This window comes from Chrysochloris asiatica, unplaced genomic scaffold, assembly GCF_000296735.1.
Source record: "Chrysochloris asiatica unplaced genomic scaffold, ChrAsi1.0 scaffold00031, whole genome shotgun sequence".
Lineage (NCBI taxonomy): Eukaryota > Metazoa > Chordata > Mammalia > Afrosoricida > Chrysochloridae > Chrysochloris > Chrysochloris asiatica.
In genome coordinates this window covers 2,060,228-2,085,449 of record NW_006408549.1, presented here as the reverse complement: position 1 = coordinate 2,085,449, position 25,222 = coordinate 2,060,228, and the positions used below count along the sequence as shown (strand labels likewise).

Here is a 25,222-nt window from a genome sequence, read left to right as displayed (position 1 = left end):
GACTGACTAATTTCACTCAACACAATGCCCTCAAGGTTCATCCATGTTAACTGGTGGTTTGCAGCTTCCTTATTATTCTTCAAGGTAGCATAATATTCCATTATGTGTATGTACCAGTTTGTTTATCCATTCTTCAGTTGATGGGCACTTTGGCTGCCTCCATCTTTTTGCTGTTGTAAATAGTGCAGCTATGAACATTGGTGTGCATGTATCTTCCCATGTTGTGGCTTGTTTTTCTTGTGGGTAAATACCAAGTAGAGGAATTGCTGGATCATAAGGTATTTCTATTTTCAACCTTCAGAGGAAATGCCATATTGCTTTCCAGAGAGGTTGGACCTACCTATTTATTTTAATATTTTATGTGGTAATACACTCCTTTTATTTATTACATTTCCATGTAAGTAGAGTAGTTCCCTTTTCTTACTCCAGAATAACTACCAGACCTAGAACTCTATTCTAGAGCTTCCATATAATTAGTAAACCATTTTCATTATATTAAGACCTCTCATCGAGGGCTTTAACCTGTTTGCTTTTCCAGTGAAGTAGAGACCTAAGAAATTAGATAATTTAGCTGTTGTTGGGAAGACCCCTAATGAGATGGATTGGCCAGGTGGCAGCATTGATGGACTCAAGTGTGGCAACAGTAGCGAGGTTGGCCCAGGATCAGACATTGTTTCGTTCTGCTGTGCATAAGTTCGCTATGAGTGGGTGCCGACTCCATGGCACCTAAGAACAACAACAAGTGCTGTTGAGTTGGTTCCCACTCATTGTGACCCTGTATAGGGTTTCCAAGAGAAACCTGGTGGGTTTGAACCATTGACCTTGTGGTTTGAAGTCCAGTGCTGATCCTACAGTACCACATATGTTGTCATAAAACCATCTGTTTTTCTCTTATAGGAGGCAGCTGCTACAATTAACAATTTGCTGCTTTTTTGGGTGAAATTTAGTTCATTATTTCCACTAAATGATAAATCTAACCACCTGGCATCCTTACTGAAGCTATATCAATAAAAATTTTTTTTGAATTCTAGCAAAGTGTTAGGAATTTTCATATTTACGGTGGGGGAAGTTTAGCAATCTTAGAAAGTCCATTTTCAAAATACAGTGGTAGGGGTACCAGCTTGGTGGTGTCTGACCCCAACCACTCATACTTAATGGATATGAGCTCAAAAAAGCCCAACTGAAGAATTGAAGGGTATCCTTAATTAAAGGGGACATGGCAACAGTTCACAAGTTCCTTAGAGGAAGTGATGAAGATAGTCATAGTCCAGGAATTGGGAAGTAGGGTCTCAAATTGGTTCATTCCACTTTGACCCCTTGCTAAAAATGTGTATTTCCACCCAATATACTGAATCAGAATTTACATATGAACAACTACCCCTGGCGAGTCTCATAAACCCCCCAAGGTATGTATATAGAATCCTCTGGGGAATCTTATGAAAATATAGTTTCTGATTCAGTAGAAGTGGGGTGGAAACGTACATTGTCAGTAGAGGGTCAAACCAGAATGAACTGGGGAAGTGAGGAGGACCTGGAGATGAATATAAAGACAACATTTGATCCTGGGCAGTGTTTAATTCTGAGCATTGTAGCAAACTTGACCCAGTAACTCATGGTCTCATAGTCCTGTATCTTGTTGGACTCCCTCCATGACACAGTAGTAGTAATTGGAGTCAAAGAACAGGTCAAGAATCAAGACTGTGAAAGGAGGTGTTTTTTAGTCAGCATCTACAAGGACACTACATCCAAAATCCATAGTTGTAAAAGAACCTAATCTTATACAGAGTGCATCATCTACAAAGTAGTGTTTGACATTTTGTTTGGTGTGACTGCTGAATCTTTGACTAAGTTAAGAAACAACTTGGAACAGGTCAAGAAGAGATTCAATACATACTCATTATCTCGTTTTCCAAGGCTAAATTGAGATAATATCAGCAAGTCTTCTCACCCTGCAGGACCAACAATGAATGACTGGATTAACTCCAATCATACATGGGTCAGTGCAGGTGCACTCAATATGGGCTACTACACTCGGAAGTCAGGTTATTCGGGAAAGAGTTGGTCCACCAGGTCATGTTAGTCTCAAGTGATAGCCAAACTAGAACATATAACACAATAAGAGCCAGTGCTTTGATGATTATCTTTAGTATTCCACTTGTTACTAACTAGACCCCAAGACCCCAAGCATTCTTTGAAGCAGAAAAGCACGTGAGAAAATGTATTTCCAATACATAGGTACCATTCGCTACCCAGAAGAAGTTATTTTCCATGGAATTTCCTACTTTGTCTAACAATTGGCACATGAACACATCATCTTAAGCAGGCTTCCAAGCACCCAAACACACTCCAGATTCCACTGTCACAGTCACACCCCCCATTCTCGCTTCTGATCAGCCAGCAGAATCCTACACAGAGGTAGTGACCTCTCCTCCTCGTACAAGGAAGCTGCTGCTCTTCTCTTGAGCACTGGCACCATCAGTCAGTGTTAGGTGTTTCTTCAGAAGTTATAAAGAAACAAACTGGTAAAAAAAAAATTAGAAGCGATTTTTTTTAAGCCCAGTGTCTACGAATATTTTCCCAGTTAGGTGTTTTGACCTTGTTGGCTACAAGTTACTGGAAGGAAAAGTAGTATTTTTATGCACCCAATAAAAGCCAAACCAAATTTATTGAGGTGGAGTCAATTTTGACTCACAGTGACCCAGTAGGGTAGAGAAGAACTGCCCCAAAGGGTTTCCAAGCTGTAAATCTTTCTGGAAGCAGACTGTCACGTGTCTTTCTCCCCAGGAGCCTGCAGGTGGGTTCCAACCGACTGGTAGAATCAACAGTGACCCTTAAAACTCTGAACTCATGCCTTATAAGCAGTTCAGCAGTTTAATTTTTCCAAATTACCTTCTTCTGATATTCTCGAGACCTTTCTAAAGTCACATACATATCAGACTGCAGCCCAACATTTCCCCACAGTCTTTTCCCACCGTTGCTCCTCCACTCCTGCAAACTAGAGAATAGTTTACCACTGGGTTGGTCTACTGGTTTTGTCAGAAAGCGGTGCATCCTAGTCCTTAGAAATTCTCTCAACATATGCACCTTCCCAACAGCAAATAAACCTCAGATCTAAATGTAAACCCGCTTAAAAGCTGTTCAAGTTGCAAGTGCCCTCTTCATTGATCCCTAGATCCTCCCAGGTTTTCCTTATCCCATGAGAAACAAAAACTTCTCATTTCCCAGGTTTTTAAACAGTAAGACCCGCTTTCCTCCTCTTCAATGTATCCACAGTCCTCCAGGCTTCCCAACCCTGGCACAAACTCCTAGTAGACCGCTACTGATGCCTCGGCCTCACCAGTGACTCCCCGAGCGCCACTTCCGGATCTCGGGTGTCTCTGTTTTACTAGTCCGCTTCGTTTCCCGGGCGCTTCCTAGAGCTTTGTTCTAACCACTAGCCGAGTTGGAGTCGGGGGGCGCAGGCTAGTGCGGCTCCAGAGTTGCCCTCTGAGAGAACGCATCGAGTGTCTTCCTGAGCCTGACAAATCTGACGCGGCTACGGAGTCGGAGGTGGCGGGGGAGGGCCAGTTTGTTTGCGCACTGACTGGAGCACACCCGGAAGTGGCGCTCTAGAGGAGCTGCGCAGCCGTCGAAAGCGGGTGCCAGGTACGGAGGAGGTGGAGGGGAAGTCTCAGTACTCTCGGCGAGTGTCACAACCGAGGGTGGGGTGTGGCGGGAGAGTTCTGCGCGGGCCTGGTTCTAATTATGGTTCTATGGTGGTAGATCCGGCTAGGTTCCGGGAGGCAAGGGCCTCGTGGGGCTGCCGGACTAGTGAAGGAGTGCAGTGGCCAAAGGGACCCCGCCTCCCGGTATTCTACCTCTCCGGGGGACCACTGTCTTCTATTGACGACCTCCTTCTTCCCTCCCTCACCTGGGGAGTCCAGGGCCTTTATGCCATTGTGAAAGTCAGGACTGGAGCAGAGAATCCATTAGATTTCTGCCCGCCCCCCTGACTTTTGGGAGGGGGCACGAGGCTGCTTTGGTGGGGACTGCTGTTTTTCGTGCTGTTCGCTGCACACCGGCACAGTTACTTCTAACGTTTTTGTCTTTACTCCCTTTAGCGTCTAACTTTGACCCCTCTGCCCCTTAAAAGATGCTGGAGTCATATGTAACTCCAATTTTAATGAGCTATGTGAATCGCTACATCAAGAACTTAAAGCCATCGGATCTGCAACTTTCATTATGGGGCGGAGACGTGGTTCTCAGCAAGCTAGAATTAAAGTTGGATGTACTGGAACAGGTAAGCTGAATAGCTGTCATTGACTGGACACATTTTCAACTAGCTTAGATGTAATATTTCCAACTCTTACTTTATGCTTTAAAAATTAATTTTTCTGCTAAAACACATTTTAGTCTATCCTGAAAGTAGATAACTTAAAATTTATAGATTATCATTTTTTTATCAGCTGTTTTTTTTCTTTTTCTTTTTTAAATTGTGAATTGAGTGAAGGTTTACAATCCTCAATTTCACATTCAACAAGTCATACGTTTTGTTTCATCTCAATGATTGCAGTCCTCTCCATGCAACAGCATTTGTTCCGTTTGTTCCTTGTGATTACCAACTTATGTACAAATATCCTCTTTGAAACTCATGTTTTTGTGGGATATAAAAACATATATATATTGCACTCTTCCTCACATACCCATTCAGCCTGTGTGTCTATCCATGCATGTATCTACACAGAGAACACTGCTGTTGCAAGATTGTGTGTATGTCACTATTGACCTCATTACCCTTTAGCTCATGCATACCTCCCTGAGTTTTCACCTATCTTCATCATTTTACTTCCACCCTCCTTCTTCTTGAATATTGCTCACCCTGCCACCGAAGTTAACATGTGTCTACAAGGAGCTCTGGTAGCATAGTGGTTACCAATCAGGCTGCTAACCTCAGGGTCAGCAGTTCGGAACTACCAGCTGTTCTGCTGAAGAAAGATGAGGCTTTCTGCTCCTGTAAAGATTGACAGCCTCAGAAACCCTGTACAGGATCACTATCAGTTGGAATCGACTCTACGGCATATAACAACAACAACTCTTTAGTCAGTGAATTACTTTCCCTTCCCTCATACCTCTGGTAACCATCAAAGAATGTTTCTTTTAGTATGAAAACCTTATCTTGAGTTTTTAAAATAATGATCTCATATAGTATTGGCCTATTGTAATTGACTAATTTCACTCAGCACAATGTCTTCCAGGTTCATCCATGTTATTTGTAGATTTACTGTCACTCTTCAGCGTTGTATAGTGTTCCACTGTGTGTGTGTATCAGAGTTTGTTTATCTACTCTTCCATTGATGGGCTATCTCCATCTTTTAGCTATTGAGAATAGGGCTGTTGTGAACATTGGTGTGCATCTATTTCTTTGTGTCCTGGCTCTTATTTCTTGTGAATGTATACCAAATAGAGGGATTGCTGGGGCATATGGCATGTTTATTTCCAACTTTCTGAGGAAGCACCACACTGTTTTCCATAGTAATTGTAGTTTTACAGTCCCATCAGCAATATAGTAGGGTTCCAGCCTCTCCTTACCCTTGCCAGCATTTGTTGTTTTTTGTTCCTTTGAACTTTGCTATTAATGCTGTTCTGAGATGATATCTCATTGTTGCTTTGATTTTTATCTCTCTAATGTAGCTCTGGTAGCATAGTGGTTACGAATTGGGCTGCTAACCTCAAGGTCGGCAGTTCGAAGCTACCAGTGGTTCTGCAGGAGAAAGATGAGGTGATCTGCTCCCGTAAAGATTTACAGCCTCGGAAACCCTGTGCAGGGTCACTATGAGTCAGAACCGACTCCACGGTACTTAACAACAACAACAACAACAATGTAGTGTAGTGGTTAGGAATTGGGCTGCGAACTGCAAGGTCAGCAGTTCGAAACTATCAGCTCTTCCACAGGAGAAAGGTGAGGCTTTCTGCTCCCGTAAAGAGTTACAGCCTCAGAAACCCTGTACAGGGTGGCTATGAGTCGGAACCGACTCCACGGTACATAACTACCTTTTGTGGCACTGTGGCTTAATCGCTGGACTGCAAAATTGGTTTGAATTGCAAGGTTGATGGTTCAAGCTCACCAGCTGCTCCTCGAAAATCCTATACAGGGTTGCATGGGTTGGAACTGACTCGATGGCACTTGCTAACAACAACAACAACAATGCTAATTGGAGTCCTGGTGTGGTGCTGTTGTGGGTTAATGCTCTGGACTGCAAGGTCGGTTTGAATTACAAGATTGGTGGTTCAAGCTCACCAGCTGCTCCTTGGAAACCCTATACAGGTTGCTATAGGAAACCCTATACGATGCTGACTCTATGACATTTAGCAACAACAATAGCTATTTATGGTGAATATTTCTTCTTATATGCTTGTTGGCTGCTTGAATTCCTTCTATGTGAATTGTCTGTTCATGTCCTGTGCCCTTTTTAAAATTGTGTTGTTAATCTTTCCCTTGTAGAGGTGTTAGAGTTTTCTGTGAATCTTAAATAGTAATCCCTTGTTTATAGAATATCATTTATGGTTTGTTTCTGGTGATGATTTGTTAGAATGGGATTCCTGAAAGTTTCTTTGATGGGAAAACAATTTGTTTCTATTCAGAATTGTTCAGCCAATTTACCCAAGTCTCAAGCATCACCCAAAATACTAATTTACATTGCCAAAATTCTTTCTGAAGCTGGGAAAGATTACATTCCCATTCTCCTTTTATGGGAGTAGAAGGGTCCCAAAGGTGTCAAGGTTTGCCTTTCTGTAACAGAGGGCATGGTCAATCACGGAGTAATTGTTGTTGTTAGGTTCCATCGAGTTGGTACCAACTCATAGCGACCCTATGCACAACAGAACGAAACGTTGCCCGGTCCTGGGCCAACCTCACAATTGTTGCCAAGCTGTAGCCCATTGATGCTGCCGTATTGCCAATTCATCTCGCTTGGGGGGTCTTCCTCTTTTTCTCTGACCCTCCACCTTACCAATCATGATATCTTTCTCCAGCTACTGATCCCTCCTGAAAATATATCCAAAGTATGAGAGATGAAATTAGGCCATCCTGGCCTCCAAAGAGCACTCTGGCTGTACTTCTTCCAACGCAGATCTGTTTGTTCTTCTGTCATCCCATGACACTTTGAATATTCTCCTCCAACACCATAACTCAAAAGCATCACTTCTTCTACAGTCTTCCTTATTCACTGACCCGCTTTCACATGCATATGAGGTTATTGAAAATACCATGGCTTGGGTCAGGTGCACTTTTGTCCTCATGCTAACATCTTTTCTCTTCAACACTTTAAAAAAGTCTGTGCAGCAGATTTGCCTAATGCAGTACGTCATTTGATTTCTTGACTGCTACTTCTGTGAGTGTTGATAGTTGGTCTAAGAAGAATGAATTCAATGACACTTCAGTCTTATCTCTGTTGATCATAATGTTGTTTATTGGTCCAGTGGTGAGAATTTTTGTTTTCTTGACATTGAGATGTAATCCATACGGAAGGCTGTGCTCTTTGATCTTCATCAGTAAATGTTTTAAGTCCTCTTCACTTTCAGCAAGCAAGGTTGTATCATCTGCATATTGCAGGTTGTTAATGAATCTTCTTCCAATCCTGATGCCACGTTTTTCTTCATATAACCCAGCTTCTCGGATTATTTGCTGAGCATACAGGTTGAATAATTATGGTGAAATTATACAACCTTGTTGCACACCTTTCTTAAAATTAAAACATTCAGTGTTCCCATGTTCTGTTCTAGAAATTGCCTCTTGGTCCAGGTACAGATTCCTCATGAGCACAATTAAGTATTCTGGAATACTCATACTTCGCAATGTTGTCCATAGCTTGTCATGATCCACACGATCAAAAGCCTATGCGTAGTCGATAAAGCATAGGTAAACATCTTTCTGGTATTCTCTGCTTTCAGCCAAGATCCATCGGGCATCAGCATTGATATCCTTCATTCCACAGCCTCTTCTGAATCTGACTTGAACCTCTGGAGGTTCTCTGTCAATGTATCCTTGCAGCCGTTCCTCTATTACCTTTAGTAAAACTTTACTCGCATGGAATATCAAAGATACTGTCCGATGATTTCCGCATTCCATTTGGTCAGCCTCTCTTTGGAATGGGCACAAATACAGTTCTCTTCCAATCAGACGGTCATCAGACAGTTGTTTTTCAAATTTCTTAGCAGAGATGAGTGCCTCCAGTGCCGCCTCACTTTCTTGAAAGATTCCAATTTTTATTCCATCAATTCCCAGTGACTTCTTCTTTGCCAGTTCCTTCAGTGCACCTTCAACATCATTGGCTCTTGATCATATGCTACCTCTTGAAATGGTTGAACATAAACTATTTCCTTTTGGTACAATGACTCTGTGTATTCCTCCCATCTTCTTTTGATGCTTTCTACATCATTCAATAATTTGCCCAGAGAATCCTTCAATAATGAGAGTTGAAGCTTGAATTTTTCCTTCAATTCCCCCTGCTTGAGACATGTTGAGCGTGTTCTTCCTTTTTGGTTTTCTGATTCCAGATCTTTGCACACTTCATTGTAATATTTGACTTTGTTTGCTCAACCTGACCTTTTTTTTTAAAGTTTTATTGTGAATTATGTGACAGTTTACATGGGAGAACATCAGTTTTACATTCATCCTATCGTATATTGTTTCATTGCCATGGTTACAATCCCCTCCACGCATCACCAATCAACGAAAGGGTACATCCTATAAGTCTGCTCCCCTCCCCCCCATCCCCCCTGGTCGTCAGCACACAGCCCCTCTTTTTCCCTGGTTCCTGAGTCCCCAACTGCTCCATCTCTCCACGCCATCATCTCTGCCTCCATCTCGGGGATTGCTGCCTCTCTGCTCTTCTCCCTTTATGGTTCCAGGGACCTCCGCTCTTAGCCTGCAAAGTCAATCACTCCTCTCCTTGCACAAAATGTCTACTTTTACATTTACAACCTTCACAATCAGTCCTGGTAACAATTATTCATCCTTGTATCACAAGAGACCTATCCACATTTCCTTTAATCAGTCCCGCCTAGACAGATTGGATACTACTCAGTGGAGATTCTACCTTCTTCCACGCCCTCTGGATCTAGGTTCCCTCTTGAAAGCTTGTAAGCCAGTCACTTCTTGCCTTTGTAGCCCCCCCCATTTTGGATAGCCAATGTCCAAGTTGCCCATCCCTGTCTACTCTGTGTATGGAGGGGGTGGGAATGATCCCTACTGCAAAGATTTGTTCCCTCTTTTGAGCTACTGCATCCATAGGTGTAGGTCAGGTTCATCAAATTGTATCAGGTTACTCTTTTTTTTCTCTTCTTTCTTTTAGTTGAGCTCTGATCAACCTGACCTTTGAAATTTTCTGTTCAGCTCTTGTACCTTCTCATTTCTTCCATTTGCTTTAGCATCTCTATGCTGGAGAGCAAGTTTCAGTGTCTCTTCTGACATCCATTTTGATCTTTTCCTTCTTTCTTGTGTTCTTAGTGACTTTTTGCTTTCTTCCTGTATGATGTTCTTGATGTCATCCCACAACTCTACTGGTCTGTGGTCTTTAGTGTCTAATGTATCAAATGTGTTCTTCAGATTAGCTCTGAATTCAGGTGGGATATATTCAAGGTCATATTTTGGCTCTAGTGTACTTGCTTTCATGTTCTTCAGCTTCAGTTTGAATTTGCATAAGAACAATTGATGGTTTGTTCCACAATCTGCATCTGGCCTTGCTTTGACTGATGATATGGAGCTTTTCCATCGTCTCTTTCCACAGATGTAGTCAATTTGATTTCTATGTATTCCATCTGGTGAGGTCCATGTGTAGAATCTTCTCTTATGCTGTCTAAAGAAGGTATTGAAATTAACAAATCATTGATTTTTCAGAATTCTATCATGCGATCTCCAGCATCATTTCTGTGACCAAGGCCATATTTTCCAACTACTGATCCTTCCTCTTCGTTCCCAACCTTTGCAATCCAATCACCAGTAAGATCGATACATCTTGATTGCATGTTTGATCAATTTGAGATTGAAGAAGTTGATAGAATTCTTCAATTTCGTCACTGACTTTAGTGTTTTGTGTGTAAATTTGATTACTTATGGTATTAACTAGTCTTCCCTGTAGGTGCATGGATATTATTCTATCACAGACAGCATTGTACCTTATGACTGATCTGGATATATTCTTTTTGACAGTGAATGCAACACCATTCCTCTTCAATCTGTCATTCCTGGCATGGTAAACCATGTGGTTGTCAGATTCAAAATGTCCAATACCAGTCACTTTGTTGTTGTTGTTGTTAAGTGCCATCGAGTCGGGTCCGACCCATAGCGACCCTGTACAGGGTTTCCGAGTCACTAATGCCTAAGATATCGATGCTTATGTATTCCGTTTCATTTCTGACAATTTTTACTTTTCCTAGATTCAGACTTCATACATTCCATGTTCTGATTATTAATAGATGTTTATAACTGTTTCTCTTCATTTTGAGTTGTGCCCCATCAGCAAATGAAGGTCCTGAAGGCTTTACTCCCACGGGCTTTAGTCCATTTGCATCATCCCAGTCAACTCTACTTTGAGGAGGCACCTCTTCCCAGACACATTTTGAGTGCCTTCCAACCTGAGGGGCTCATTTCCCGGCACTATGTTTCTCTGCTATTCATAAGGTTTTCAGTGACTAAATATTCAGAAGTAGTTTGTCACTCCTTCCTAGTTTGTCTTCATCTGGAAGCTCATTAGAAACCTGTCCACCATGGGTGACCCTGCTTGTATTTAAAATATCCGTGGCATAGCTTCCAGAATCACAGCAACTCTCAAGCCACCACAGTACGACAAACTGACAGACGAGTGGTGGTCACAGAGTAATAGCGAGGCACGAATCAAGAATAGCCGAAAAGTTGGAGACTTTCCTTAACCACATCGTTTTAGTGTCTTTTCCTCTTTTAACTTGAGGATGGTTTGATACAAATGAACTGTAACTTCAAAGTTCACATATTTATTAATTTATTCGGTGTATTTATTACTAACATATGGTGGGCAACTCTGTTTGTCTTAGGGATACAAATATTATCTGCAGAAGTTCAGAAGAGTCTGACACCAGTTGCTTTCTATTAGATAAGGGAAGAGTTAAGCTGATAGTTATTCATTTATATTTATGTTAATTGCCTTCTCCATTATTGAAAAAACTTGAATTAACACTAAGAAGTAATCCTTTGGGCTCTCTTCCTTGTTCTACCCTAGGTTTGTTGTGCATCTTAATATATTTATTTGATTTTGTTTATTGAGACACAAATCCTAATATTTTAACTCAGGTTTTATGTATGTATACACATATATATGGAGTCCTGGTATAGTGCTGTGGGTTAATGTGCCAGACTGCAAAGCCATTTGAACTATAAGGCTGGCAGTTCAAGCTCACCAGCTTCTCCTTAGAAACCCTATACAGGGTCGCTATGGGTTGGAATTGACTCGACAGCACTTAACAACAACACATATATATCCTTGTGTGGTGCTGTGGGATAAAGCACTGGACCACAAAGTTGATTCAAACCACAAGGTCAGTGGTTCAAACTCACCAGCCGCTTCTTGGAAACCCTGTACAGGGTCTCTATGAGTCAGAACCAACTCGATGGCATTTAACAACACAACTTACACATGTGTAACTACTTTTTAGATACAAAAATAGAGTGTTTTTAGCACCAAAAAGGCTTCCCTGTGCCTCTTAGTGATCAGTACCCCTTACCTCCAAGAGGTAACCGATAATCTGGCTTCTTTCATCATAGACAAGGAGCCTTGGAGGCTCAGTGGTGAAGCGGTTGGTGCTAAGCAAAATGTCAGCAGCTCTAACCTACCAGTGGAATTTTGGTAGAGAATCCTTGGTGATCTGCCTGCATGAAGATTGCAGCCCAGGGACAGGTCTCTTCTGTTTTACAGGCTTGCTGTAGGTTGGAATCAATTTGATGGCACACAGTAGCATCAGTATAGATAATTTTTATCTGTTCTTGAACTTCAAATTATTGGAATCATACTCATTGTCTGTCAGTCTATTTCATTCAACGTTGTATCTATGATTGACCTGTATTGTTGCATGGAGTCCTGGTGTGGCGTTGGGGGATAAACGCTGGACTGCTAACCACAAAGTTGGTGGTTCAAATCCACCAGCTGCTCCTTGGAAACCCTAAACAGGGTCGCTATGAGTTGTAACTGACTTGACAGCAATTCACAATAATAACAATAACAATGTTGTTGCATAAGCAGTGGTATTTTGTTTTTATTGCTTTGTAGTATTCCATTATATAAAGATTCTATAATTATCTCTTCTTCTGTTGATAGACATTTGGACTGTTTTTTATTGAAGCAAACTGCTGTGACTGTTTTTGTACTTGTTTTTTGGTGGACATATGTATTGATATCTTTTAGGTGTAGAATTACTGGGTCATCTTTGTGTGGTGCTGTAGGATAAGTGCTAACCACAGGGTTGATGGTCCAAATCCACTAGCTTTTTCTTGGAAATCCTATACAAGGTCGCTATGAGTTGGAACCAACTCAATGACACTTATCAACAACGGGATAGACATGTGCGGCTTTAATTGCTGTTATTTGTTGCTGTTGAGTGGATTCCAACTCATGGTGGTCCCTTGTGTGATGAGTACAACTGCTCTGTAGGGTTTCCACTGGTGTGACTTTTCAGAAACAGATTGCCAGACCTTTTCTCTGAGGCACTTTTAGGTGGATTTGAGCTAACGACCTTCCACTTAGTGGTTGAGCCTTAACCATTTGTGCCACTTAAGGGCTCATTAACTGTAACAAGTAAAACAAAACAAAACCCCAAAGCTACTGCCACTGAGTCTCTTCTGACTCAGAGTAAGGAAATCCTTGTATAGGGTTTCTGAGACTGGAAATCTTCATGGGAGCAGACAGCCTTATTTTTTTCTGTTGGAGTGACAGGTGAGTTTGAACTATTGACCTTGCAGTTAGCAGCCCAACACTTAATCCACAGTGTGAACAGGGCTCCTTCCTTAGCTTAAATAAACCAAAACCCAAACTCATTGCCATCTAGATGATTCTGACCCATGACGACCCAGTGTAAGGTTCTGAGATTATGATTCTTTATTGAGCAAACAGCTTCATCTTTCTTCCTTGAGCAGCTGGTGGGTTTGAAACGATGCCTAACCCACAGCGCCACCTGGTCTTCTTTAGCTTTGTTGTTGTTATTGTTAAGTACCGTGGAGTGGATTCTGACTCATAGTGACCCTGCACAGGGTTTCCGAGGCTTTAAATCTTTACGGGATTAGTCATAGGGTAATTTGCATTTACCCTATGACTATTAATGTTGAGCACTTTTTCATATGCTTACTGGCCAGTTAGATATTCCTTTGTGAAGTGTCTAAATATTTTGCTGATTTTTTTTCTTTATTTATAGTTATGTATTTTATACATTTGGATACTGTTGTTGTTAAGTGTCATTGAGTTGGTTCCGACTCACAGAGGCCCTTGATAGGGTTTCCAAAGAACACCTGGTGGGTTTAAACTGTGACCTTTTTGTTCACAGTCCAGTGCTGATCCTACAGTGCCACCTCAGAAGCTAGATATTTTTGTCTTTATATATTTGAAAAGTACTTGCCATATGTATGTTTTGCACTATTTTTTCCTAATCTGTGGCTTGTCTTTTTACTTTCTTAAAGATGTGTTTTATTTTCCTTTTTAAACTTTTTGTTGTAAATTGAGTGAAGCAGCAGATCATTAGTTTTATGCATTCAACAAATCATAGACTTCATTTCATTTCAATGATTGCAGTCTCTCTATGTAATATCAGTTACTCCACTTCCTCCTTGTAATTCTTGTTTCCATTCCACTTTCTTTCCCAGCCCTTCTAAATTTTATCTTTAAGTGATTATTGCATTTAAGTTTTTTTATTTTTGTAAATACTGGCTTTTTGATCTTGAGTAGTTGACCAGTCCGTGGTGTGCATACCTCACTAATGTGTTTGCACCCCTATCTACTAATGTTTTGTACTTCCTATCTACACAAGCCACTACTTGTCTCTCAGTTTGTTGTATTGTGCTGACGTGAGTTGCTGTGATTCTGAAAGCTATGCCACCAGTATTTTAAATGGCAGTAGGGTCACCCATGGTGGACAGATTTCAGCTGAGCTTCCAGATGAAGACAGACTAGGAAGAAGGAAAGACGGATTATTTCAGAAAATCTAGTCACTGAAAACTTTGTGAGTAGCAGTGGAACACTGTCAGCACCAGATTATTGAATATTGAAACATGATGAAGAGCACCAGAATATGGTCAGATATAGTGACGGAAGATGAGCCCCTCAGCCTGGAAGGCACTCAAAATGCAACAGGGGAAGAGCTTCCTTCTCAAAGTAGAGTTGACCGGGATGATGTGAATGGAGTAAGCCCTCTGGACCTTTGTTTGCTGATTGGGCACAAAATAAAGAACTACAGCTGTAAACATCCATTAGTAATCGGAACATGGGATGTATTAAGTATAAATCTAGGAAAGATGGAAATTGTTAAAAATGAAGTGGAATGCATAAACATTGATATCCTAGCCAGGCATTAGTGAGCTGAAACGGACGGGTATTGGCCATTTTGAAGCTGATAATCACATGCTGGGAGTGACAAATTGAAGAGGAATGACGTTACATTCATCATCAAAAAGGACATATCAACATTAGTCATGAGGTACAAAGCTGTCTATGATAGGATGATATCCATACACCTACAAGGAAGACCAGTTAATACCACTATTATTTAATTTTATGCACCAACCACTAAAGCCAGTCAGTGATGATGAAATTGAAGAAGTCCATTAACTTCTTTAGTCTGAAACTGATCAAACATGTAGTCAAGATGTATTGATAATTACTGGCGATTGGAGTGCAAAGGTTGGAAACAAAGAGGAAGGGTCAGTAGTTGGAAAATATGGCCTTGTCAGCAACTATGCTGGAGATCGCATGATAGAATTTTGTAAGACCGATTACTTTTTCATTGCAAATACCTTTTTTAAACAACATAAAAGACAACTACACACATGGACCTCACCAGATGGAATACACACAAATCAAGTTGACTACATATGTGGAAAGAGACAGTGGAAAAGCAAGCTCCGTATCATCCAAACGAGATGAGGGGCAGACTGTGGAACAGGCCATCAATTGCACATATGCAGATTCAGGCTGAAACTGAAGAAAATGAAAACAAGTCCATGAGAGCCAAAATATAACCTTGAATATATCCCACCTGAATTTAGAGATCTGAAGAATCGATTTTATGCATTAGACACTAAAGACTGAAGACTAGAAGAGTTGTCGGATGACATCAAGAACATCATACAAGAAGACATCAAAAGGTCATTGAGAAGACAAGAGAGAAGGAAAAGACCAAATTGGATGTTAGAAGAGACTGAAACTTGCATTCCAGTGTAGAAGTGCTAAAGCAAATGGAAGAAGTGAGGAGGTACAAGAGCTGAATAGAAAATTCCCAAGGTCAGCTTTAGAAGACAAAGTCAAGAATTATGCCAAAATGTGTGAAGACCTGGAGTTAGAACACCAAAAGGGAAGAACATGCTCAGCATTTTTCATGCTGAGGGAACTGAAGAAAAAATTCAAACCTTGCTTGTGATAATGAAGGATTCTATGGGCAAAATACTGAATGACAAAGCATCAAAAGAAGATGGAAGGAATACACAGAGTCACTGTACAATAAGAAATGGTTGATGTTCAACCATTTCAAGAGATAGCATATGATCTAGAGCCGAAGATACTGAAGTAAGAAGTCCAAGGTACATTGACGTCATTGGCAAAGAACAAGGCACTGGGAATTGATGGAATACAAATTGAAATCTTTAAAGAAGTAAGGTGGCACTGGAGGTACCCACTCATCTATGTCAAGAAATTTGGAAGACAACTACCTGACCTATTGACTGGAAGAGATCTGTATTTGTGCCCATTCCAAAGAAAGGTGACCCGACGGAATGCGGAAATCATCGGACAATATCTTTGATATCCCTTGCAAGTACAGTTTCACTAAACGTAATACAGAAGTGGCTGCAACCATGCATTGATAGAGAACTTCCAGAGGTTCAAGATGGTTTCAGAAGAGGACATGGAACGAGAGATATCATTGCTGACGTCCGATGGATCTTGGCTGAATAAGCAGAGAATATCAGCAAGATGTTCTCCTGTGCTTTACTGACTATGCAAAGGCTTTCGATTGTGTATCATGACAAGCTATGGACAACATTGCGAAGTATGAGTATTCCTGAACACTTAATTGTGCTCATGAGGAGCCTATACCTAAAGGCAGTTGTTCAAATAGAACAAGGGAACACTGAATGGTTTAAAATTATGAAAGGTGTGCACGAGGGTTGTATTCTTTTACCTTACTTATTCAGTCTGTATGCTAAACAGATAATTTGACAAACTGGCTTATATGAAGAAAAATGTGGCATCGGTATTGGAGGAAGACTCATTAACCAGCTTTGATATATAGATGATACAGCCCTGCTTGCTGAAAGTGAAGAGGACTTAAAATACTTAGTGATGAAGATCAACCATGCCTTTGCCATGGGTTGCATCTCAATGTAAAGAAAACAAAAATCCTCACCACTGGACCAATAAACAACATATCCATGTCAATGGAGAAAAGATTGAAGTTATCAAAGACTTCATTTTGCTTTCATCAACCATCAACACTCATGGAAACAGCAGTCAAATAATCAAATGACGTATTGCATTAGGCAAATCTACACAAGACCTTTTAAAAGTATTGAAGAGCAAAGATGTCAGCTTGAGGACGAAGGTACGCCTGACTCAAGCCATGGTATTTTCATTAACCTCATATGCATGCGAAAGTTGGACAGCAAATAAGGAAGACTATAGAAGAATTGATGCATTTGAGTTGTCATGTTGGAGGAAAATATTAAAAGTACCTTAATCTTCCAAAAGACCAAACCTATGTTGAAAGAAGTACAGCCAGAGTGTTTCTTGGAAGCCAGGATGGCCAAACTTTGTCTTTACTTCGGGCGTATCATCAGGAGTGACCAGTTCCTGGAGAAGGATATCATGTTTGGTAAAGTGGAGGGTCGGAGAACAAGAAGACCCTCAACGAGGTGGATTGGCCTGGTGGTTGCAGCGATGGACTCAGGCGTAACATTGATTATGAGGCTGGCCCAGGACCGGGCAGTGTTTTGTTCTGTTATATGTTGGGTAGCTATAAGTCTGTACCGTCTTGATGGCGCCTAACAACCACACCCTCTAGCCCATGAATAATCCCACGCCCTCCCACTCTGGTTACCATTATCACATGTTTCTTTTATCAAGAAAACCTTTTCTAACTTTTTATAACAGTAATCAATATTTGCCCTTTTGTATTGACTAACTTTACTCAGCATGTCCTCCAGGTTCATCCATGTTGAGGTGTTTTGCAGATTCATCGTTATTCTTCAGTGTTGTATAGTATTCCATTGTGTATATGTCCCAAAGTTTGTTTAACAGTTCTTCTGTTGAGAGCATTTAGCCTGTCTCTATCTGTTTGCTATTGTGAGTAGTGCTATAATGAACAAGAGTGCGCATGTATCTATTTACATCATGGTTCGTATTTCTTGAGGATCTATACCAACTAGAAGGATTGCTGGGTCATATGGTATTTTCACCTCCAACTTTTGAGGAGGCATCATACCATTTTCCACAATGGTTTCACCATTTTATAGTCCCACCAGAAGTGTAGGAGGGTCCCATTGTCTCCACACCCTTTTCAGCATTTGTTGTTTTCTTTTTTTTTAAACTTTGCTGTTAATGCTGGAGTAAGATGGTATCTCATTGTTGTTTAGATTTGCTTCTCTCTAATGGAGTCTTGGAGTCCTGGTGTGGTGCTGTTGGTTAATGCGCCAGACTGCAAAGCCGTTTGAACTGCAAGGTCGGCAGTTCAAACTCACCAGCTACTCCTCGGAAACCCTATACAGGGTCGCTATGGGACAGAATTGACTCAACAACACTTAACAACAACAATGGAGTCGTGTGGCAATGTAGGATCAGCATTGGACTGCTGACCACAAGGTTGTTAGTTCAAACCCACTAGCCACGCCTGACTCGACAGCTCTTCTTAACACAATGGCTAATTATCACGAGCATTTCTTCATTTGTTTGTTGGCTGCCTGGATGTATTCTTTGGTGAAGTGTCTGTTCATATCCTCTGCCCATTTTTCCATTGGATTGTGTTCTTCTTGTTAAGGAGTTGAAGTGTTGTGTACATTTTAGAGAGTAGCTCTTTGTTTGATATGTCATTGCCAAACGTTTTTTTCCCAGTCTGTAGGTTCTTATTTTATTCTTTTGGTAAAATCTTTTGATGCACATATGTGTAATTTTTAGGCGTTCCAAGTCATCTCTTTTGTCTTCTGTTTATGTGTTTTCAATTATGTTTGATAGTATACATAGAATGTACGATATATGAATCTCAGAAAATTGTAGGTTGTAAAAAATAAAATGAAAAAGATTGTTGTCCTAGGCATTATTAGTGAGCTGAAATGGTTGTTTTGAATATGACAATCATATGGTTTACTATTCCAGGAATAACAAATTAAAGAGAAATGACGTCACATTTATCATCAAAAAGAACATTTCAGTATTTATCTTTAAGTAAAATGATGTCTGTGATAGGATAGTACCTGTACAACTATAAGGAAGATCAGTTGATACCACTGTTATTCAAATTCATACACTAACCACTAAAGTCAGCGAGGATGAAATAGAAGAATTCTACCAACTTCTTCAGTCAGAAATTGATCAAATATGCAGTCAAGGTATATTGATAATTACTGGTGATTGGAATGCAAAGCTTGGAAATAAAAAAGGATCAGTAGTTAGAAAATAAGACCTTGATCATTCAGAAGACTGGAAATAAGGAAAAAAGACTGAAATGGATGTCAGAAGACATTCTGAAGCTTGCTCTCCATCTTCAAGATGCTAAAGCAAATGGAAGTAATGAGGATGTGAAAGAACTAAATAGGAGCTTTCTAAGGGCAGCTAGAAAAGACACAATCAGGTATTGTAATGAAATCTGCAAAGACCTGGAATTAGAAAACCAAAAGAGAAGAACCTGTTCAGCATTTTTCAAGCTGAAAGAATTGAAGAAAATTTCAAGTCTCAACTTGCAATATTGAAGGATTGATTTTATGGGTAAAATATTGATGATGCAGAAAGCATCAAAAGAAGATGGAAGGAATACAGAATCGCTGTAACAACAAAAAAAAAAGGTCAATGCTTAAACATTTCAAATGGTAGCATATGATCAAGAGCCAATGGTACTGAAAGAAGTCTAGTGTACACTGAAGGCCTTAGTAAAGAACAAAACTCCAGGATGTATTCAGTTTGGTGGAATACAAATAGAAATCTCTTGACAAACTGATGCAGCACTAGAGGCACTCATTCACATATGCCAAATCATTTGAAAGATAGGCACGTGGTCAGCTGATTAGAAGAGATTCATGTTTGCCCATTCCAAAGATATGTGGCCCAACGGAATGTGGAAATCAGACAAAAATAGAGCTTGAGAGTAGAAAAGGAAGAGAAAATAAAAATGACACAGAAAAAAACAAGCACTAAACAAAACCATGGATAGGGACGATGAAAAGAAAAAGAGAGAGTAGTAAAGAAAGATCAAGAGGGTTAAAAAAAAGAAGAGCAAGTAAAAGGGTAAAGAGAAGTAAAGAAAATTAGAAAAAATGAAAGCAAGACAAAAAGATAAAAAGCAAGTTGGATGAGTGGGTGCTGGCCATATGTCTGGTCTCTAGGGAGGATGGGAAACAAGAAAAGTCACACTTTTGTGTCACCAGTTGATGCAGTGAATCTAAGCGCTGCCAGTACGCAGTCCATCTCCATAGCTGCCTGCAAAAGTTCCACATCACTGCACATGTTTGTCCAGGAGACAGTGCCCCAGTCTCTTTTTGCTCACCACCCGCACTCCACTCAGCTTCTTCTCCCATTAAGTATTCATTGCACTTCTCTAACCTTTTCTCTGAAGCTCAGAGTTCCAGAATTATTATCAGGGTTTGTTTCGTTTGGTGTCCCTTGTAGAGGTCTGTGTGTATCATATGTATAACTACTCTGTCAAACTTCTTAGAATTCCATTATTTTCCCTTTTGACCAGGATTTTTCTGTAGAATATTTGATAGAAATTTTCAGTAAGAGTAGCTGGGCATCATCCAGTTCTGATCTCATGGCATGTTCATGGAGTCAGTGAGCCCTCTGCTCCATTTCTTCCTCCTATTCTGATAGTGGCTATTTTGATAGCCAGTACATATTTTATCATTTTAAATCTTAACTTTCCTATTTGAATCATCTTGGGAAGTGAGTTGAGCTTTCCATGCCTCAGATTCTATATCTGTAAAGTTGGAATAATAATAGTATTTAACTTTTCAGGTTTCTGTGGGGATTAGATAATTATTTATAGAGAAATTGCTTAGAACAGTAAGTGCTTAGTAAATGTCTTTGTTACAGACAGTGATCCGTATATAATCTTGGAAACTAATGAATGCCTGAAAAATTACTGTATTTTTAAAATTAATGTAGTAATGAGAAATATTTAAAATACGTTATTCTATTAGAATAATAGAATTCTGACTTAAGAGAATTACAATTCTGACTTAAGAGAAACAATCTGTTTATAAACATAAATTAGGTACACACATTTGTAATTATAATAGATAGCATCTTTATAATGATTTCTTTATAAACAAGAGCTTTATATAAATTAATTCTTTTGGTGTATGGTTAAAAAGAATCACACATTTTACAGTTAAATAAACTGAGGTTCAGAAACATTAATCACCTTGGCCAGTGTCATTCATCTAGTAAGTATCAGATACTAGGATTTGAATCCATTTGGCTCGTTTCAGAGTTACTGGTGTTATACCACTTTGTCATACTGCCTCTAATTAGCTGTATTGCTACCATGTTGATAAACTAGAAAGTACTTGGATGAATGAAAAAGCAAAAACTCTTTATATTAGCTTTCACCAATAGTTAATAATAATAGTATAAACATGGAAACACATATCTAAATATATTTTTTATAAAATACTTATCTAAATATATTTTTATATAAAAATATCTAAATATATTTTTTCTTGTTTTAATTTCTAGCTAAACATTTATCTGAGAGTGAAACTAATTACTATAAAGTGATTATAGTGATAATTATGTTTTCATTTTATATCTCATTTAAAATTTTGTCTTTTTTGAGGTTGGTTAGCTTTTAATTTGTGATGTCATTCTCCTATTTCCAGTTCATCCCCCTTTTCCTCACTTGCTTTTCAATCCTACTTCAAGTGTTATTGTAAGACACATTTGAGGATATTTTTTTAGGCAAGTATCTCAGGTAACGCTGTCTACTCTTGTTGCTCCTACTACTGCCACTGCTACCACTTAATGAGCCTTCTTGTATCAGGCATGTCTGGAAAGATAAGATAGCTTGTTAACTATAACTCATAAAATAGGCTTTTATAGTTTATCATTAACTGTACTTTAACAAGTTATTTGATGCTACCTTTTATATGATTAATAATTCCCATTATTTTTGGTTGGAAATTTTACTTCTCCTTTAAGAAATGAATTTTAATTTTAGGATTAAAACATATTTAAGTACTTATCTTTTATGTAATATTTTATCTTTTAAGGAGCTGAAATTACCGTTCACTTTTTTAAGTGGACATATTCACGAATTGAGGATCCATGTACCATGGACAAAATTGGGTTCAGAACCAGTGGTCATTACTATTAATACAATGGAATGCATTTTGAAACTTAAAGATGGAATACAGGTAAGAACTTATTGAGCCTGCCTTTTCATATTACATACTTTTAATAGTTTTTAGTATTTGCCATTTCTTTAACTTTTGAGATAATAAACCTTGACTTTTGTACTTTTTGTGTATAACATGCCTATTACAGAAATGGAGTCCTGGTATGGAGCTGTAGGCTAAGCAGTGGACTGCCAACCATGAGCTTGGTGTTCCTCAGAAACGCTATACAGGGTTGCTCTGCATTCACACTTAAAAACATCTACATTAACGTTACACTACCATCATGCTGACATTTTTGTTTTGGGTTTTTCCTGATGATCTTACTTTGAAGATGTATCTTCTGTTAAATCTAGCTGTTCCAGGCTGGTCTGCTTGTCCTTGCTAGTGGGAATGTTCCACCTCATAAGATTCTGGATGGGACTCAGGATTCTACCTAACTTCTTATACTCTGCAAAGGCTTTGCAGGAGGCCTGTTTCACTGGGCAAGTTCTAGAACCCCTTTTGTTGTTGTTGTTAAGTGCTGTCGAGTTGCTTCCGAACCATAGAGTCCCTGTAGAGGGTTTCCAAGGAACAACTGGTGAGCTTGAAACACCAATTTTGTAGTTCAAACCAACTTTGCAGTCTAGAGCATTAACCCACAGTGCCACACCAGAACCCCTTTTAGGTATTCCAAAAAGGAACTCCGGTAGCGTAGTGGTTACGAATTGGGCTGCAAACCGCAAGGTCAGCAGTTTGGAACTATCAGCTGTTCCGTGGGAGAAAGATGAGGCTTTCTGCTCCCATAAAGATTTACAGCATTGGAAACCCTGTACAGGGTCGCTATGAGTCAGAATCGACTCCATGGCACATAACAAGAAAAACAACAATCAGTTATAGGCTGAAGATGGGCTTACAAGTTTTCTGTAATCATGTTTCCAACATGCCTTTCTATCCCACTCAAGTGTCTGTTTTGCAATAGTAGGCAAGGTAAACAAACCAATATTCATAAGACAGTCAAGCGTTTTAGTATTATTTCCCCCCTTCACACTATGCCTAGATCCCTGTATCACAGAGCCCTGTTGTTCCAAGGTTGAGCATGTATCACAATTTACCTCTGTCCCACTTAGGCTATGTAAACCTGTCACAGTGTTCACCTAGCTATCTTGTTCTCCCTCCCACCCGCTTCCCTTCTTGTATTTCCCTCCCCAACACCTGAATAAACCCCCAACCCCAACCCCACTGTTGTGGTTACCTTATATTCCAATAATTCTGCCCTCCATTTAAGACAGTCTGTTTTATCCTGTAATCTACCTGACCTTCCCACCACCTGGATCTCTGTTCCTGTGTGTTTACCTTCTTTCACATTGTAATTGTTTTGATCATAGACTGACCTCCCATGTACTCTGTTCTTATCATTTTATTCTGTTCTTGACTCTTTCATTTGTCAGTTGACTTCAGGGTGATGCTGCTATGTACGTCATTCTCTGGCTGTTGTCTGTTCTTGCTGGTTCTCAGTCCACAGAACCCCTTTTAGGATGTTTTTCATAGCAGGGTTGGCTTTGGCAGAATCCCTTAGTTTCTGTTTATCCTGGAATGTTTTGATTACACCTTCATATTTGATTGATAGCTTTGCTGAGTAGAGGATTCTTGGTTGACAGTTTTTTTTTTTTTTTTCTTTCAGGATTTTATATATGTCTCCCCAAATTGCCTTTTTGCCTGCGTGGTTACTGCTGAGAAATCTGAGCTTAATCTGATTTGTTTGCCTGCATATGTTACAATTTCTCTTTTCCCTGCTGCTTTCAGGATTCTCTCTTCATCTTTGGTTTTGGAAAGCTTGATTATTATATGTCTTGGTGATTGTCTTTTAGGGTCTTTCCATCCTGGGGTTCGTTGAGCTTCTTGAATGCCTACCTTTTGCTTTTCAGGATGCTAGAAAAATTTTTTTCCAGCAGCTCTTCAACTATCTCCTCTGTGGACTTGTGTGATTCTTCCTGTTCTGGAATGCTGATAATTAAGTTATTCCTCTTCATGTTCTTTGGCCTTCTTCAGTTTTTTTATCCTTTTTGTGCTTGCTCTTCTATCTTAGTAGTGTTGAGAGATTTATCTTCTTGTTCATGAGTTCTGGCTTCAGTTCTGCTCCTTTGCCCTTTCAGTGTATTGTCCATTTCTGATATTCTATTATTAACCATTTGGACTTCTTTCTGTAGGTTTCAAATTGTTTCCAATGCTGTATATCTATCTTATTTGATTGTTCCTGTAGTGCTTTCTTGACTTCTTCCTTATTTTTCTCAACTCCATTGTATAGTGTTTTGATACATTTTATAATCATTTTTCTGAATTCCTTTTCAGGCATTTCCAAAGCCTGGCCCAGTGTAGGTCTACTTCCAGCTTATTTGCCTCAATCACTTTATCTCGTTTCTGGACATGTGCTGATATGGTCATCTGTTTCTGTTTTTTGGTATATTCAGGAGTTATCTGTGGCTTTAATACTTAGATAGGTGTGTATTTTGTTATTTTTTATGCTTTCTGATTGCCTCCAGGTAGATGTGATCAGGAGATGGGCTGCCCCTTTCAGTCTTCTTCTTGAGAAATTTGAAGATGCCACTGTTGGTTGTTGTGATGTAATTCAGGAGTTAATTTTCAGCCTATTTTCCTTTTTAGTCTGCCTGTTCAGGCCTTTTCCCCAGTGATAAACAGATAAGCAGTTCAGGGATGGTTGTGGCCATTTTGCACTGCCGTTTGGTTTTAAGTGGAAACTGTCACTTTAAATTTTGAGGAGATCTGTGTGCATGCATAGTAGATCCTTCCAGGGTCAGGGGTGGGGTATCCACTTGCTCAGGCATCCCCTCTAGTCACTAGAATAGAGTTGCACAGACAGCAAGAGACCAATGAACAGATACAAAAAAAAAAAAAAAGAGTGTCCGCACCTTTATCTCCACAGTTCTGTCACATATCTGTGGGTGCTCTGATCCTTCCCCTGCTTGGTCTCATCCAAGATGGTGGCTTCAGGAGTAGCTGAGCGTCTTGGATTAGAAAGCAGTGGATTTCTTGCTTCTGCAACAAATTCTCCTAGCTGTAAGCCTTCCAACCTTTTAAATATTTCTTTATATGTGGCACCATCCCCTGAGCCTGCTTGGTCCAGTATTCTGTGTTGTTGCTGACAGAGTTCCTCACTGCACTGCTACCTGATCTGCCATCTTGTTTGTTCTCTTGTTAGTTCGTTTTTAAAGGCATATTGATTCTAGGAGTTTTCATAAAACATTTTCTGATATAAAAAAACAAGTAGATCCTGGGCAACAGTAAGTTTTCATGAATTTTTATCTTGTAGAAAAATAGCATCTCTGTCTTTCATTGTTATTACATTTTCATTGTTGTTCTTATGTCGGGGTTTGCCCTCGACATAGTTGTCACGAGTGTTTGGTTCACGAGGAGGGG

At 39.8% G+C, this 25,222-nt stretch overlaps 1 protein-coding gene across 3 annotated transcripts in view; it reads left to right on the top strand.

Moving 5' to 3' along the window:
• Nucleotides 1–3,602: 3,602 nt before the first annotated feature.
• The window catches only part of VPS13B (vacuolar protein sorting 13 homolog B (yeast)), a 1,072,080-nt gene continuing 1,050,460 nt past the window's right edge, over nucleotides 3,603–25,222 (top strand). For 2 of the 3 annotated variants that reach the window (XM_006859183.1, XM_006859184.1), the window contains exons 1-2: nucleotides 4,133–4,279; nucleotides 21,683–21,826. In XM_006859183.1, the coding sequence (XP_006859245.1) occupies nucleotides 4,133–4,279; nucleotides 21,683–21,826 (291 nt within the window). Of the gene's footprint in view, nucleotides 3,687–4,100; nucleotides 4,280–21,682; nucleotides 21,827–25,222 lie in introns of those variants that run through there. The other variant, XM_006859185.1, reaches the window with a different exon arrangement.